At 49.4% G+C, this 13,058-nt stretch overlaps 8 protein-coding genes across 8 annotated transcripts; 3 read left to right on the plus strand and 5 right to left on the minus strand.

Annotated features, from left to right (window-relative positions):
* Positions 1-329: 329 nt before the first annotated feature.
* HO173_008041 (uncharacterized protein) lies at positions 330-1,443 on the minus strand (the record flags this gene model as incomplete). Its single annotated transcript, XM_037309941.1, has 2 exons — positions 330-1,245; positions 1,295-1,443. The coding sequence occupies 2 exons, from the start codon at positions 1,441-1,443 to the stop codon at positions 330-332; spliced, it is 1,065 nt and encodes a 354-aa protein (XP_037163238.1).
* An 849-nt stretch (positions 1,444-2,292) lies between these two features.
* HO173_008042 (uncharacterized protein) lies at positions 2,293-3,286 on the minus strand (the record flags this gene model as incomplete). Its single annotated transcript, XM_037309942.1, has 2 exons — positions 2,293-3,160; positions 3,207-3,286. 2 exons carry the CDS (start codon positions 3,284-3,286, stop codon positions 2,293-2,295), a joined length of 948 nt encoding a protein of 315 aa, XP_037163239.1.
* Positions 3,287-3,539: 253 nt separating this feature from the next.
* On the minus strand, positions 3,540-4,214 carry HO173_008043 (uncharacterized protein; the record flags this gene model as incomplete). The annotated part of the gene is made up of 1 exon (XM_037309943.1): positions 3,540-4,214. One exon carries the CDS (start codon positions 4,212-4,214, stop codon positions 3,540-3,542), a length of 675 nt encoding a protein of 224 aa, XP_037163240.1.
* A 673-nt stretch (positions 4,215-4,887) lies between these two features.
* On the minus strand, positions 4,888-5,885 carry HO173_008044 (uncharacterized protein; the record flags this gene model as incomplete). The annotated part of the gene is made up of 2 exons (XM_037309944.1): positions 4,888-5,164; positions 5,233-5,885. 2 exons carry the CDS (start codon positions 5,883-5,885, stop codon positions 4,888-4,890), a joined length of 930 nt encoding a protein of 309 aa, XP_037163241.1.
* Positions 5,886-6,167: 282 nt separating this feature from the next.
* On the minus strand, positions 6,168-6,588 carry HO173_008045 (uncharacterized protein; the record flags this gene model as incomplete). The annotated part of the gene is made up of 3 exons (XM_037309945.1): positions 6,168-6,236; positions 6,340-6,404; positions 6,468-6,588. The coding sequence occupies 3 exons, from the start codon at positions 6,586-6,588 to the stop codon at positions 6,168-6,170; spliced, it is 255 nt and encodes an 84-aa protein (XP_037163242.1).
* A 128-nt stretch (positions 6,589-6,716) lies between these two features.
* HO173_008046 (uncharacterized protein) lies at positions 6,717-8,944 on the plus strand (the record flags this gene model as incomplete). Its single annotated transcript, XM_037309946.1, has 5 exons — positions 6,717-6,753; positions 6,820-7,456; positions 7,506-8,096; positions 8,150-8,421; positions 8,472-8,944. 5 exons carry the CDS (start codon positions 6,717-6,719, stop codon positions 8,942-8,944), a joined length of 2,010 nt encoding a protein of 669 aa, XP_037163243.1.
* Positions 8,945-9,259: 315 nt separating this feature from the next.
* Positions 9,260-9,496, plus strand: HO173_008047 (uncharacterized protein; the record flags this gene model as incomplete). The annotated part of the gene is made up of 1 exon (XM_037309947.1): positions 9,260-9,496. The coding sequence occupies one exon, from the start codon at positions 9,260-9,262 to the stop codon at positions 9,494-9,496; it is 237 nt and encodes a 78-aa protein (XP_037163244.1).
* A 213-nt stretch (positions 9,497-9,709) lies between these two features.
* Positions 9,710-10,342, plus strand: HO173_008048 (uncharacterized protein; the record flags this gene model as incomplete). The annotated part of the gene is made up of 1 exon (XM_037309948.1): positions 9,710-10,342. The coding sequence occupies one exon, from the start codon at positions 9,710-9,712 to the stop codon at positions 10,340-10,342; it is 633 nt and encodes a 210-aa protein (XP_037163245.1).
* Positions 10,343-13,058: the final 2,716 nt, after the last annotated feature.

Raw genomic sequence — 13,058 nt, forward strand, 5'->3', positions numbered from 1 at the left:
AAGACGCGAGATGTTTAAGTGGTTGCAGTTCACAGCCCGCCAAGTGTTGTTGTGTCGACTGATTAGGCGTTTGAATGAAGTGCGGTACGTCATTTGGTGTTAACAAAGTGAGCCTGGATAATGTTGTGGGCAGTCCTTAGTGCGATTACTTCCTTCAGAGAATTAGAGGGTCTTTTACAAGTGAGTCTTTTGTGTTTGTGTGCTCTCTCTAAAGCAGTTCATATTCCCTCAGTGTAATCCCTCGCATGTCGTACACATTGAGCAAACTAGAACTGCCACCTTCCCCCATGTCACAGCTATCGCACCCTCTTCCTCCGGAATCCCAGCTTTCAATCGGCTTGCTCTTTGCCGGAAGACTCTAACCCAAGCGCCATCTTTCCAGCTACCGTGTCCTTTTCGACCGCCGTAGTTGAGGGTGTAGCGTGCTGATTGTCCTTTTGAAGGATAATATCCTTAACATAGCGCGCCCAGACCTTTTTCTCTGCAAGTGTCCAGCGGTACTGGGGTATCAGGTCAGCGCTCATTTTCGCACGCCGGTCCCAAAGGATCTCCGCGTCACTGATCACAAAAGTTGCCCGGTTCAGCGGTAGCTTCCGAAGTTCTAGAAGACCAGACATGAGATAATTTCCCGAACGGTGACGAGCCTCAAACTCTGCTGGTGTCCGACATCCGATAACGCCCGCGTGATACCACTGATTCAAGTTGATAGAGATTCGCTGCACAGCTGGGAGGCGTGGAATTAGATACTGTGTGATTGCCACCTGCCAAAGTCGCTCTTCGTTGAAGGCGCGGGTTGTGATATCAAGAAATACACGGCGAATCTCCAAATGCTGTCCAGATCCTAAGTTTTCCAGATGGTTGCTGAACCGGTCAAGAATGCTTGTTTTGCTGAAACCGAACGTGTTTGTAGAGTACGGAATGTGCCGTGCTTCGTTATAAACTTGACGGCATGTTGCGAGAAAGCTTGTACTAATCTTTTCAATATGCTCTGAGTTGGTAAAGCATCCACTGTGGCGAGTTTCAACAGCGCCCACAAACCACTGAGCTGTGGTGTCGGCATTGAACAGATCATCGGCAGCTTGTTCTGATAACCCTGCTTGACAAATTTCATGTGTGAATTGGAGCGTGTCGCCAATCCAGCATTGGTCGAGATGAAGGAGCTGGCCACCACAAAGGAGCTCGTAAATTTTGTTCTTGATCTCTGGCGGTAGTTTGAGCAGAGAGGTCGAAGAGTTATGTTGAGCGCTATCTGAAGTTAGCACGCATGACTGTCTTGATAGTTTGGAAGTCTGACATGGCCGTGGTAGCGTTCGGATTCAAAGCTAGCTGCACATCGTCGTGGGTACGGCTCCCCAACTTCATCATACTGTCCGCCCTTGTCATGTTGGTCACATTGAGTTGCAGTGTGTATGGACTAGTGCCCTTTGTGTATAGGCACCGCATATTGTCGAATTTTGTGACTGTGTTCACATTGAATTGTAGTGTATATAGGTAGGAAGCAGTGTCGCGACAGTCCAAATATTGACTGCTACGGCTAGTTTCTTGGCAGTAGAACGGAATAGTAGACAACACTTGAAGTCGATCTACTCGTATATTTTCTTGCATTATCGATAAAGGAAGCTGTATTTGGACTACTGTTGACTCAGGCTCTGTATGCAATTCTAGGGGATAGTACTGCGTACCTCCCATATTCCAGGGTGCACACCTCTCATACTTAAAACCTGACCTAAACGATCGTTCTACAGTTTGCGTGCATGGCTTACAATCAGTGGCTTTAGTAACTCCTACGAGGTTTGAAAGGGTACTCGTTCAGTCGTACTATTTGGGTGGTCATGCTAGGGTCAGGCCCAGATAGGGGATATATACCTCATCGATACCAGAGTGTGGCAGTCTTAGTGAGGTATACGCCTACATGAATTGGATCGTAAGATTCTGAGACTAGGTTTCACACGGTAGTTGTAGTAGGCGAAATTTACTGGAGGCGGATGAAGTAAATGGTTGCTTCAGCAGTCAGGCCTGGAGAAAATCACCAGCGAAAAGGCGTCTTCTTAGCTCCTATACTCTTCATTGCTTGATCTCACATACGCAGAGCTTGGAACTTGACGAGGGGACTGAGTCACTACATTACTGGAATAGTCTACTGTGAGCTTGAGCAAGAGATCTTAGCCGTGTAGCAACTCGGTGTATGTGAGTTCAATTGGATGTAGTTGCTTCGAACCTTCACTTGACCGCCATAAAATACACATGTGTGGTATCTTGAATCTCAACATCACAGTCCTGCTGGTTTTCCCATTAATTTTTCTTCTTCACATCTCCTCGCGCAAGCAAGGCGTCCCTAACTTCCTTCGAGAATTCCTGCTTTTGCCTCAAAGTCCAGCGGTATTGCTGCTCCATCTGATCATAAAAGTTCGCATAGTGAGGGTTCAGCGGCTTCAAGAACATTCCATCATCGATGACCAGAGTCGCTTCCTTTAGTGGCAGCTTGCTGAGTTTCTTGAACATCTTGCCCTGACGTTCCGTCATCTCAGATCCCTCATAGGCGCAGACATCGACAGAGCATGTACAATAAACCTGTGTCAAGCTGAGGTAGAGATGCCGCACAGATTTGAGACGCTTAAGTACCGCCTTGTTGATTTTTTCGGACCAGGCATCTACGCTGCTAACATGGGTGACACTGACGTCAAGGTGAAGACTTCGGATAGCGAGGTTCTGCTTATTCTGGAAGCGGCCTCTCACGAAGCGCTCAAGAATATCGTGGCAGTTGATAGCGAATGTGTTGTTCCTATAGTGGATCGTACTGGCCTCCATGTAAATTTGACGGCAGGAGCGAAGTAGAGTCAAGCTGAGCTGGTTGCGCTTGGGACCTTTCTCCTGCTCTGGTGGAGGTTTGTAACAGTCCCTATGTCGATCTTCAACTGAAGCAATGTTCCAGGCTACATCCGAATCTGCGGAGTCAAAGTCCTTCTGGATCTGCTCTTCGGAGGTAGGCTCGATACATATGGCGTGGGTGAGGTTCACGGACCAATCGCCATGAGCGTGGTTGTAGTCATTGTCATTTTGGAGTATGTGCACCATTTGCCCTCCACAGACGAAGTAGTAAATGCGGTTTTTGATCTCTTGTGGTAGCATCAGGAGAGGGGAGGACGCGTTGTGCTCAGCGCTGTAAAGGTTAGCAAGTTGCGTGAACGCGTGAGAAGTGAGCTTACATCGCTTGAGATACCTTGGTATTCTGCGCGATGCCGCCGTTGACAAATTGCACAACTTGGGCTCCACTACGCAGCTTCATGTTCTGAGGGAGATGTTAGTATACTTGTGGGCTTATGAAATGAAGAGAAGAGGTCTGAAGACGAGGTTTTCAGAGAGGTTGGATGTTGACGGAATTGGCGAGAAGTAAGGAAGGGAAAGGAAAGCGCGAGTTGCTACAGACGCTAAATACCCGAGAAGAAGTGTTAGGTCAGTGTTATGTCAAAATATTTCGAGTATATGGATGGAAGTATTCTAGACACAAAGATGTTGCTGGAAGTGTAGTTTTATCTGACCTACTCCCTGCACAAATGGTGTACCTTCTCGCATGTTCCTGTTTCTGGAGATTCGTCTTCAAGAGTGCTGAACCGTTCTTCCCGGCGTCGGGTGACTGCCCAGTCCTCATCCGCCACAATCACCACCAATGTTTTCAACGGCAAAAAGCGTAGCTGGTATGGTTCCCCGACTAAATGGAATGTTGAGCTCATAATCGCGCTATATTGAATAACTAAGTAGTCCGGGTCAGCGATGTCCAGGTTCAGGTTGATGCATAGGCTCTGGACAGTTCGTATGTAGATTGGAATGTGTCTGATGGCTATGTTCCATTCGTCGTGGTCGCTGCCGTGACGGAGCTGGATGCTGAGATGAAGGCTGCGAGTTGCAAAGCGTGGGTTGGCCGAGGACTTGAGAAGCGAGCTCGCGAAAAGCGGAAGAGCAGGTGGATTCCGGAAGGAAAATGTATTCGAGAAATAGAGAACGTCCTTGACTTCATGATAGATTTGGCGGCAAGTTTGTAGAATAGCAAGGCTAAAATTCTCCTGGCACTCGTGATGTCGACTACCATCTTGGCTCGATCTACTACGAAAACCATGGGTCTTATCGGGCTGCTCAAATGATCCCGGATGTGTTGCATAGAAGTGTTCCTGGGCTTTGTGTCTCAGATATTCGTGCGGAGCATAGAATGGTATCATTGGAACGCTTGCCTCGGTAGATGTGAATGAAATGACCACCAATAATATAACCAAAACTCATGTTTCTGACTGCCGAAGACGACTGGATGAGCGGCGATGATGCATTATGTTCAGTGCTGTCTTGGTATTAAGTCGTGTTGCGGTAGTGACACCTTTTGATAGCATTTACATTTCTTGAGTTGCCGAGTTCAAAGACTCAATCTCTTTTGACAATTTTCCGTTGCGAATCTTCATGATGATGCACCAACAGCTGTATGAACGCGTGTACAACCACTGGGAAAGTTGAATATGGGATCTGGGGTTACACTGGTCATAGGAGTGCTCTGTATTCAGGTGCCCCAAGGACTGTCCAAAGATATGATCCAGGGGAAACATTGAGGCAAGGGATTCGCGCTTACCTGTGTCGAAAAATCCTTTATGGAGATATCGAACATAGCGAGCTTCGGCATATAAATAATCAGCAAACAGTTGGTGGGGATGGCAATAATAGCATGTAGATGGCTTGGCCCAACGAAGTATGCTTGTTGAACGTGCTGATTGTCCAGATGTATAGGGTAAATGACCCATGTATACCTCTGACCCTTGGAGTTTCCTTGCTCCGTGCAATGCTAATGGCAAACCCTCATTCCACCTTTTGTCTCCTCTGGAATACACCACGGTGATTCCCCAACTATCAAGACCCATACTTCATTTCTTTGAAAGGATATTTGATCGAATCATCCTTCCTCAAGTGCATCTTCTTTCGCTTCTTTGTGACCTGGTGCTCGACAAAGACTTCCTTCACATGCTGCGCCATAAACTTCCGAATGAATCTTGGATCCCATAACTCGCTCGCCACACCGAGATCCTTGCAGCAGCGTCTAAGAGCTGTAGACTTGCATCCTTCGACTGCGGTGGGAATGCCTTCCGGCGAGAAGTAATCTTGCTCCCCGCGAGCGACGGATACGAGCCTGTAGAGAAGGTGATCAGTAGAGTATCAAGCCAAATATCGGAAAAGATTGTGACAGTCGAACTGTACCTTCCTAGTGCAACGAGAGCGTACTCCCTTGTCACAGCCTTCGCTGTCACGATGGTCTCTCCTCTCGGCGCCAAGCCCCATCCTCCTGGCCCAAAAGCCTGATTCAAAATCCTTCTATATTTGATCTCGGGAAGGTATATGATGCCATCCGGCTTGACCTCGATCTCATCTGGCTCTATAGGCGCAAGCAGCACCTTTGCGGCTTCAGGCGAGAAAGCTTCATTGGAGAGACCGTGGAACGAGCGCGTCCAATCGACTTGGCGAGCGCCTTCGTCTAGAAAAACGTTTTGGTCGTTGAGGCCGGAAGTCAGATCGCGTGTGTCGGGCAAAATTGATTCTGGAGGCTGAGGTTGTTGGGCATCGAGAGAGGTCGGTCTTGAGGCTGGCGAAGCTGCTTCTTGTTGGGCCCGGTAGACCCTCGTTGAAGTAAAAGCTCGTTTAGTTTCAGCCTGTCTTGTAGATCGTCGTGCAGCGTCTTCTCTACTAGAGTGGAGAGGATTTGAGGTTTCGCGTAGGGGGCTGGAGAAGTCTTGTGGGAGATGACGAGGTTTGCCTTTGCGCGGCAGTGCTGTCGTGAAGCTAACAGCAAAAGTACGCGACGTCCTTGAAATTTGTAGACACCAGGAAGCCCTCTGGAGGGTAATGGTAGCCATGGAATTGGCTGTGTGGAAACAAAGGCAGGATTTTGAGGTTGGAGAAAGTCGAGCTTGAACCCTGTCTTGGCGCACGCCAGGCCTTTTTGGGACGGGTGGCGAAATCTACAGAAATCTGATCACATGATGCGCTCTTGAACGCCGGCAGACACCATACTCCAACGGGTGTTCTGGTCTATTGATTGGGAAGAAATGATTTTGTTATTATAAGTACAGCGGCTGTGGTTTCCGCCAGATACCGCCGATCTAATCATATCGAAGCCGGCAATTGCGAAGTCAGTCTTAAGCGTCCTTCGTCTCTGTCCTCTGATCGTTCCCCTGCCTCTTCCAGCATTCTCTGAAGATTTCCATCTATATGTATACAGACCGGATCAGCAAGCTTCTTCTAAATGGTTTCGTTGGCTAGATGATTGGAATCCTTTGATGAAAGGCTACTCGAGCAGCAGAAACTTACCTCCTTCCTGCAGGTCCTCCAGTCCTTTTTATCGAAGTAGCAGTCGTTCATCTTTGCTTGTTCAGCTTCAACAAGTCAGCCGCAAGGATAACGGGCATCGAGGGAGAGTCAGATTGCATCTGCTGTACCTGAGCAACCTGTGCTGAATATTCTCTTGTCCCTGACCGCCACAATCAGTGTTGGATCTTTGGAGCTTTGGAGCTTTGGATCTCTGGATTTTCGATATTTACCACTCATCTGGCTCGTCATCTTCTTCTAATCCCTGTGTCTCTTTGGTCTTTTCGGAGCTTGACATCGGATCTTCAAAGTACAGTGCTGCGGTTGAAGATTTGACTTTCACGATCGGGAGAAAACCTTGGCTCAGTGATATCCGAAATATGGCAACCAAACGGATGAACGTACTTGTCTATTCAGGTAAGATGCTGAACCGCTAACCATCGTCCATCGTTCTCATGTTATTAAGCTTACGGGTCCGTTCAGGTAATGGATGCACTCTAGAAGCTGTTCGACATTGCGTCTACAGTCTTCGGCGCCTTCTCTCACCCAACTATGCTGTCATATCTGTTGATGGAAATGCTATTATCAAGGAGCCCTGGACAGCTTCATGTGCTCTGCTTGTCTTTCCTGGAGGTGCAGACCTAGGCTACTGTCGCACTCTAAATGGAGAGGGCAACCGTAGGATTAGCCAGTACGTCGAGAGAGGCGGCTCGTACATGGGGTTTTGCGCTGGTGCCTACTACGGGAGCAAAAGATGCGAATTCGAAGAAGGCAACCAAAAACTCGAAGTCGTGGGGGACCGTGAACTTGCATTCTATCCAGGAACCTGTAGAGGACTTGCATTTCCTGGCTTTGTCTACCACAGCGAAGAGGGCGCTAGAGCCGTTGAGCTCAAAGCATCGAAGACTGGACTGACTAAAGGGTCTTTGCCAGATGTTTTCAGATCATACTACAACGGAGGTGGTGTCTTCGTTGATGCTCCAAAATTCCTAGAAAAAGGCGTCGAGGTCCTAGCGAGCTACACCCAGGAACTGAAGGTTGATCCGGGCGAAGGTACTGCGGCTGTAGTGTACTGTAAGGTCGGCGATGGAGCTGCCGTACTTACATCTCCTCATCCAGAGTAAGCTACGGAAGTGGCAAGCACATTCCTTATGCTTACTTCTTACAAGATTTGCTGCCGTCAACCTGGATCGCGATTCGGACATAGGTGGCTACGCTAAGATCGTGGAGGAGTTGGCTGAACATGACAAACAAAGGACGGATTTCTTGAAAGCTTGTTTGCTGAAGCTTGGTCTGAAAGTCAGCCAGGAGACCACCTCGGTACCTTCCCTTTCCCGACTCCATTTGTCTTCAGTGCTTCCAAATGGGACTTCAGACATAATGGCTGGTTTGCAAGAGATTGTGTCTATCGTAGATGACGAAGAGTACATCAAAGATGAGAATGACACCTTCCATTTGGAGAAGCCCTCTGCATGGTCACTCGGCTCCCTAGCCAAGGCTCTGACTGGTGAAAAGAGTGAGAAGACTGACGATGGTGATGATGACGAGGATAGAATTATCGACTATAACACCGTCGTCAAGCGTCTAGTCGTGCACGAAAAGGAGCCTCCACCAAGCAAGGAGACCCCATACTTCAATCACGATGCCTTCTACGCAAACTTGAAACACTATGAAAGCAAGACCCAAGAAGCCAAGGATAGGTTTGGGAACAGTATATTATATGGGGAAGTGGTCACAAGCACCAACACCATGCTTGAGAAGTACAACAATCTCTCTGCTGCAATGAACGTAATTCGGAGCTAAAAAAAAACAGAAACACTGAGATACTTCGACGACTTCCAGCTGGCTTTACTGCGACCGCTACCGTCCAAGTGGCTGGACGAGGTCGTGGCTCCAACGTATGGGTCTCGCCTGCTGGGTCACTCATGTTCTCCACCGTCGTTCGCCATCCAGTCTCTTTGACTTCCCACGCCCCAGTCGTCTTTCTGCAATATCTTGCGGCATTGGCCATAGTGGAGGGCATCAAGGCGTATGATGTTGGCTACAAGGACATGCAGGTCAAATTGAAATGGCCTAATGACATCTGTGAGTGTTTGTCTTCATCTCTGGCCAGCATCTCATACTAATAGAACCAGATGCCATTGATCCCTTATCCAATAATCTTGTCAAGATAGGCGGGATCTTGGTCAATTCTCACTACGATTCCTCCGAGTTTCTCTCAGTCATAGGTATCGGCCTCAACACCACTAACGCCGCCCCCACCACCTCACTCAACGCTCTCAAGCCTCCCTCGCCCTTCACGCTCGAGAAGCTCCTTGCCCGTATCCTCACCACCTTCTCGGGGCTGTACAGCAAATTTGTTCAAACCGGCTTCGACAAGTCTTTTGAGCAAATGTACTACAAGCATTGGCTGCACACAGATCAGATCGTGACGCTTGAGGCCGAAGGAGGTGTCAGAGCTCGGATCAAGGGCATAACGAGGGACTGGGGGTTGCTACTTGCGGAAGAATTAGGCTGGGAGGATCGAGCTACCGGGAAGATATGGACGTTGCAGAGTGACAGCAATAGCTTTGACTTCTTCAAAGGGCTGGTAAAGCGTAAGGTTTAATGTTGGGAGCTGGAGATCCAGTAGAATACGTCCCGGTGGTTCTGCTTTATTCTCACCCGATACCTCCTTCGTGACTGCCCTGGAATCTAATGTTAAATACCCAGCCGGCTTCTTCATTGTACTCAACGCGGAGCTTTTCTTCGGACAAGCCATCAGCAGGCAAGGTCTTCTTGAAACAGCTTTGTGGCTTGGAGGCTTTTTTTTTTGAAAAAGTAGGGTAGGACCACTTCGATTTCCTTGGCCCAATAACACTTCAATAAATCAACAATCGCCCCACCGACCCATCACATCGAACCAATCACGCTACCAGTCGCAATGGTGCCGACACGTTCGGCAGGTCGCTTGACAAAGGTTGCATCAGTGTCAAAGAAGAAGAAATCCTCAACGCGCTCAAGATCCAGGAACCAGTCGAGAGGCAAGATGAAGCTACGCAGTCATAGAAAGATCAAGAACGCAGGGCCCAATCTGGAGACAACCGCTGCCATGTATTTACTGGGTCTGAACCTTGTGGAGACCACGCTGACGAGAGTAGTACCACCGCCAATTCACTGACGCCACTTCTCAGGCTTCCGCAGGAAATGAAAAACCGCATCTATGGGCTCGTTCTTGGCGGCAACTTGCTGCACATCAAGCGAGACCTAATAAAATTCAAACGCGACGTCGTCCACTCAACCAAAGGAGATATCAAGGAGCGGCGCTTCACCCATCAGATCTGCTGCTCGCAAACTTCCGAGGAGGACGCTCAGCATCGCTTCGATGCCGAAGATGGCAGCAGCTTATACGTCAAGGGCATCGAACTGCGCCACTCGGGTTGCGGTCCTTCCAAGCGCAAGGGCAGCGCTTACACTCCCCCTCAGGATGGACGTCAACCTGCTTCATGCCTGCCGCCAAATCTACAACGAAGCGCGGTTCATGCCCTACTCCACCAACACGTTCTCTTTCCACACGCCCCGCAATCTTCGAACCTTTATACACCTGCTCGTTCAATGCGGCGTGAACTTCAATACAGCGTTTCGCAGCCTGCACGTCGACATAGCTCACATCAATCACGATCTTCACGGATGGGGTCAAGCGTTCAACGCCGTCACGCAACACATGACACTACTCGAGAAAGTCTATATCAATGTGGATCAGCGACCCAACTGGTCTATTTGCGCCGACGCTGAGCAGAAGGAAGCAGCAATGAGGCCGGTGTTGGACTGCCTTGCGATTCTTGGGAAGACGCCGGCTAAGTCCACGATGATCGTTGTGAGCGACCGTCACCTTTCAAGAATGTCAGATGCAAATCTCGCGGGGGCTTCCACTGCTTGGATCTCGTGTCGCTGGACTGTGGAGGAGAAGAAAATGTGGGTCGAGGAGGTGAAACTGGCGATTCAAGACACGCAGTTCTTCGGTTGAAAGGGAGGGAGTGACAGCGAGGGACCAAGTTGAATGAGATGTTGAATCAAATAGGTTCGAGATCGTTAATCTTGATTGCTGCTGTGTTACTATGGAGAGAGCATGGTACAGAGAAGAAGGTCACTAGGAAGAAGTGTAAGGCATTCTATAGAAACGGAAGATTTCGTTCGCAACTATCAGACTTGGTGCAAGAATCTAAGAGCTTTCAAGCTCTTGACCAGCCGTAAAGTCCAATTGTTGAAGTATCGTACTAGAGCCACCTCGCCCCGCGAAAATAAATTACCTAATATCCGCCTCTCGGTTTTTTCCCGTCTTCCATCTTCTACGGACAAGATCAATCTAGATAACAGGCTGCACCTTCCTCCCTACAACGTCCTGCTACACTCGTCGACTTTACTACTATCGTCAGCGAAGTTCTCTGCGAGAACTTCTCTTCACCTACGACTTCCCTCATCGGCTTGACCCCTTCATAGACAACGCCGTGGTCATCCACACGACCGATCAGGCTCGTTGCCCTACCACGGTCGTGCCTGTCCACATTGCCGCCCTCGACTCTGCACGTCTTCGATGAGCTCTAGCTTCCAGGACTTACGCCGTAGTGGTTAGGATGGAGCCGGACGACTCGGACACGTCTCGTCAGTGGAAATTCCCGGCTGAAATAAACCCGCTCACTCAAGAAGTGTCAGTCAGGACTCTGGACTAGATCTATGAGTTGTGATCTCAGGCTGACATTCTCTATCGTCAGCACTGCAAAGAACGCTAGTTCCTGCCTTCTTCGTTTACCGCAAGAACTTAAAAACCGAATTTACGGACTGGTCTTGGGGGGCCAGTTCATTCACGTGCAAAGAAAACGAAAGGAGAATAAATTCTTTCACCGTCTTTGCCAAGCGAAGATTTCCGAGAAGGAAGCCCATGAAACATTCGCCGCGTCAAAGGGACTATGGTTCTCGGAAGACATTAGAGATAGACACCACGCCTGTTACGATGTCAGCATGATCCGGCAGGACTGCTTTCGATGTCCAAGTCATTTTGACCCCCCGACTGAACCTTATGCTGTGCTTAGCCTTGCCCTCCTACGTTGCTGCCGGCAGACATACCAAGAGGCGCGTTCGATTACCTTCTCAGCCAACACCTGGTCATTCACATGTCCCTGGGACTTTCTGTCTTTCTGCCTTTTCAGCATGAACTCACGAGTACCATTCATAAGAAAGCTTGCTATTCGCCGTTTACATTTGGATCTTTCTATTTTGATAAAGGCAGCGGAAGAAGGTTGGAACGCGGCGTTTGATGCAATTGCTGAGAATCTCAAATGTCTGCAACATGTCTTTATTGATATAGAACAACGGCCTTTTGAGGACGACCATCTCAAGGAGTGGCAATTCCGAGAGCCGGCAGAAAGCTCTTTCTTGGGGAGTCTACGAAGACTGAGAGACTTAAGATTGAGGACCGTGACGGTGACCATCTCTGATCATCACATTTGGCACCCAGGTATGATAAACTTGACAACCGAGGATGGGAGCAAGTACCGATGGACGATGGCGCAAAAGCAGAAGTGGGCAGGGTATATCAGAAGATACTTGCTTCGTCAAGAAGAGCAAGAACCTGTGACTGAAAAGGGTGCTTGACCCCCGGGAGAGGTCAGGAGGCTTGTGCTTGGCTTGTGCTTGGCTGGGAAAAGTGCTGTTCGAACGATAGTTATGTAGATGGTCTGACATTAGATCCCACAGTTGCTAGGGCTATCTCAAGGAGAGAGGTATAGCACAGCTCCGTCAGCTGAGAAGGAGGAGTTGCGGCTGGCTTGTACTATCTCTTTGTTCATCAAGACATATCAAGTTCCCGTGCTTATTTGCTCAAGTCTAAGGAGTGGACTACACAGATGTATCCGCGACTGCCATACAGATAGCCAACCAGATCCATCATCGTTTACAACCTCCTCGCCGGTTCAATAAGCATCATCGTAGGTCAGAGCAGGCTGATCACTGGCACGGTCTTCCTCCCCTTCATTCACAGCCTGCTCAACGACTGCATCCTCTTAATACATGGCTTTTTGCAGATGGCTTATTATCATCCGTGACCAAGCCTATCCCCAGTCTTGCTCATACCCAGCATGGCGCCGACCCATACCTCTACATTCTGGCCGTCGCCTGGGACCAGAGCAAACAGCGGCAACGCGCCGCACGCTCAAGCCCATCTTTGACCCTGCCCACCTCCAGCTCCCCGATCATGTTCCCCTCCGTCCATCTCGCCCAAGTCCTTCCGTGCCGTCTCCGGGCGCATCTCTTGGAGGCACACGCTGGAATTCCCGCCTCCTTGCGCACTGTGCCGCCAGAATCTACGACGGGGGCAAAACGCTTCTGCTACACCGCCCACATCTTCTCTTTCGACGACTGGATCGTTTTCGGTGAAAGGTGTCACAAACAGCGAAGCCGGGTGTCACGTTTCCGTCTTCGTATCCGGAGCGGGGACCAATGGTGACGGTCCTTCGACCCGTGAAGCATTGCAGAGCTATTTTTCCGGCAAGCTGACAGGCGTGCAATGCATCCAGATCGACTTGGAACGGCTCCACTTCGCCACTTCTCGCAGGTACGACCGGGGAGCTGAGGAGGCCGGTCACCTAACGCGACAGCTACTCTGCTTCGCAGGAAATATTCTGAAGGCCGCAGCGATCGTTCGTCTCGGATGCACGCTTCTGCAACTTCGACGATCCGGAAACCGC

This window comes from Letharia columbiana (assembly GCF_014066305.1).
Source record: "Letharia columbiana isolate WasteWater2 chromosome Unknown Sc0000027_s0, whole genome shotgun sequence".
Classification (NCBI taxonomy): domain Eukaryota; kingdom Fungi; phylum Ascomycota; class Lecanoromycetes; order Lecanorales; family Parmeliaceae; genus Letharia; species Letharia columbiana.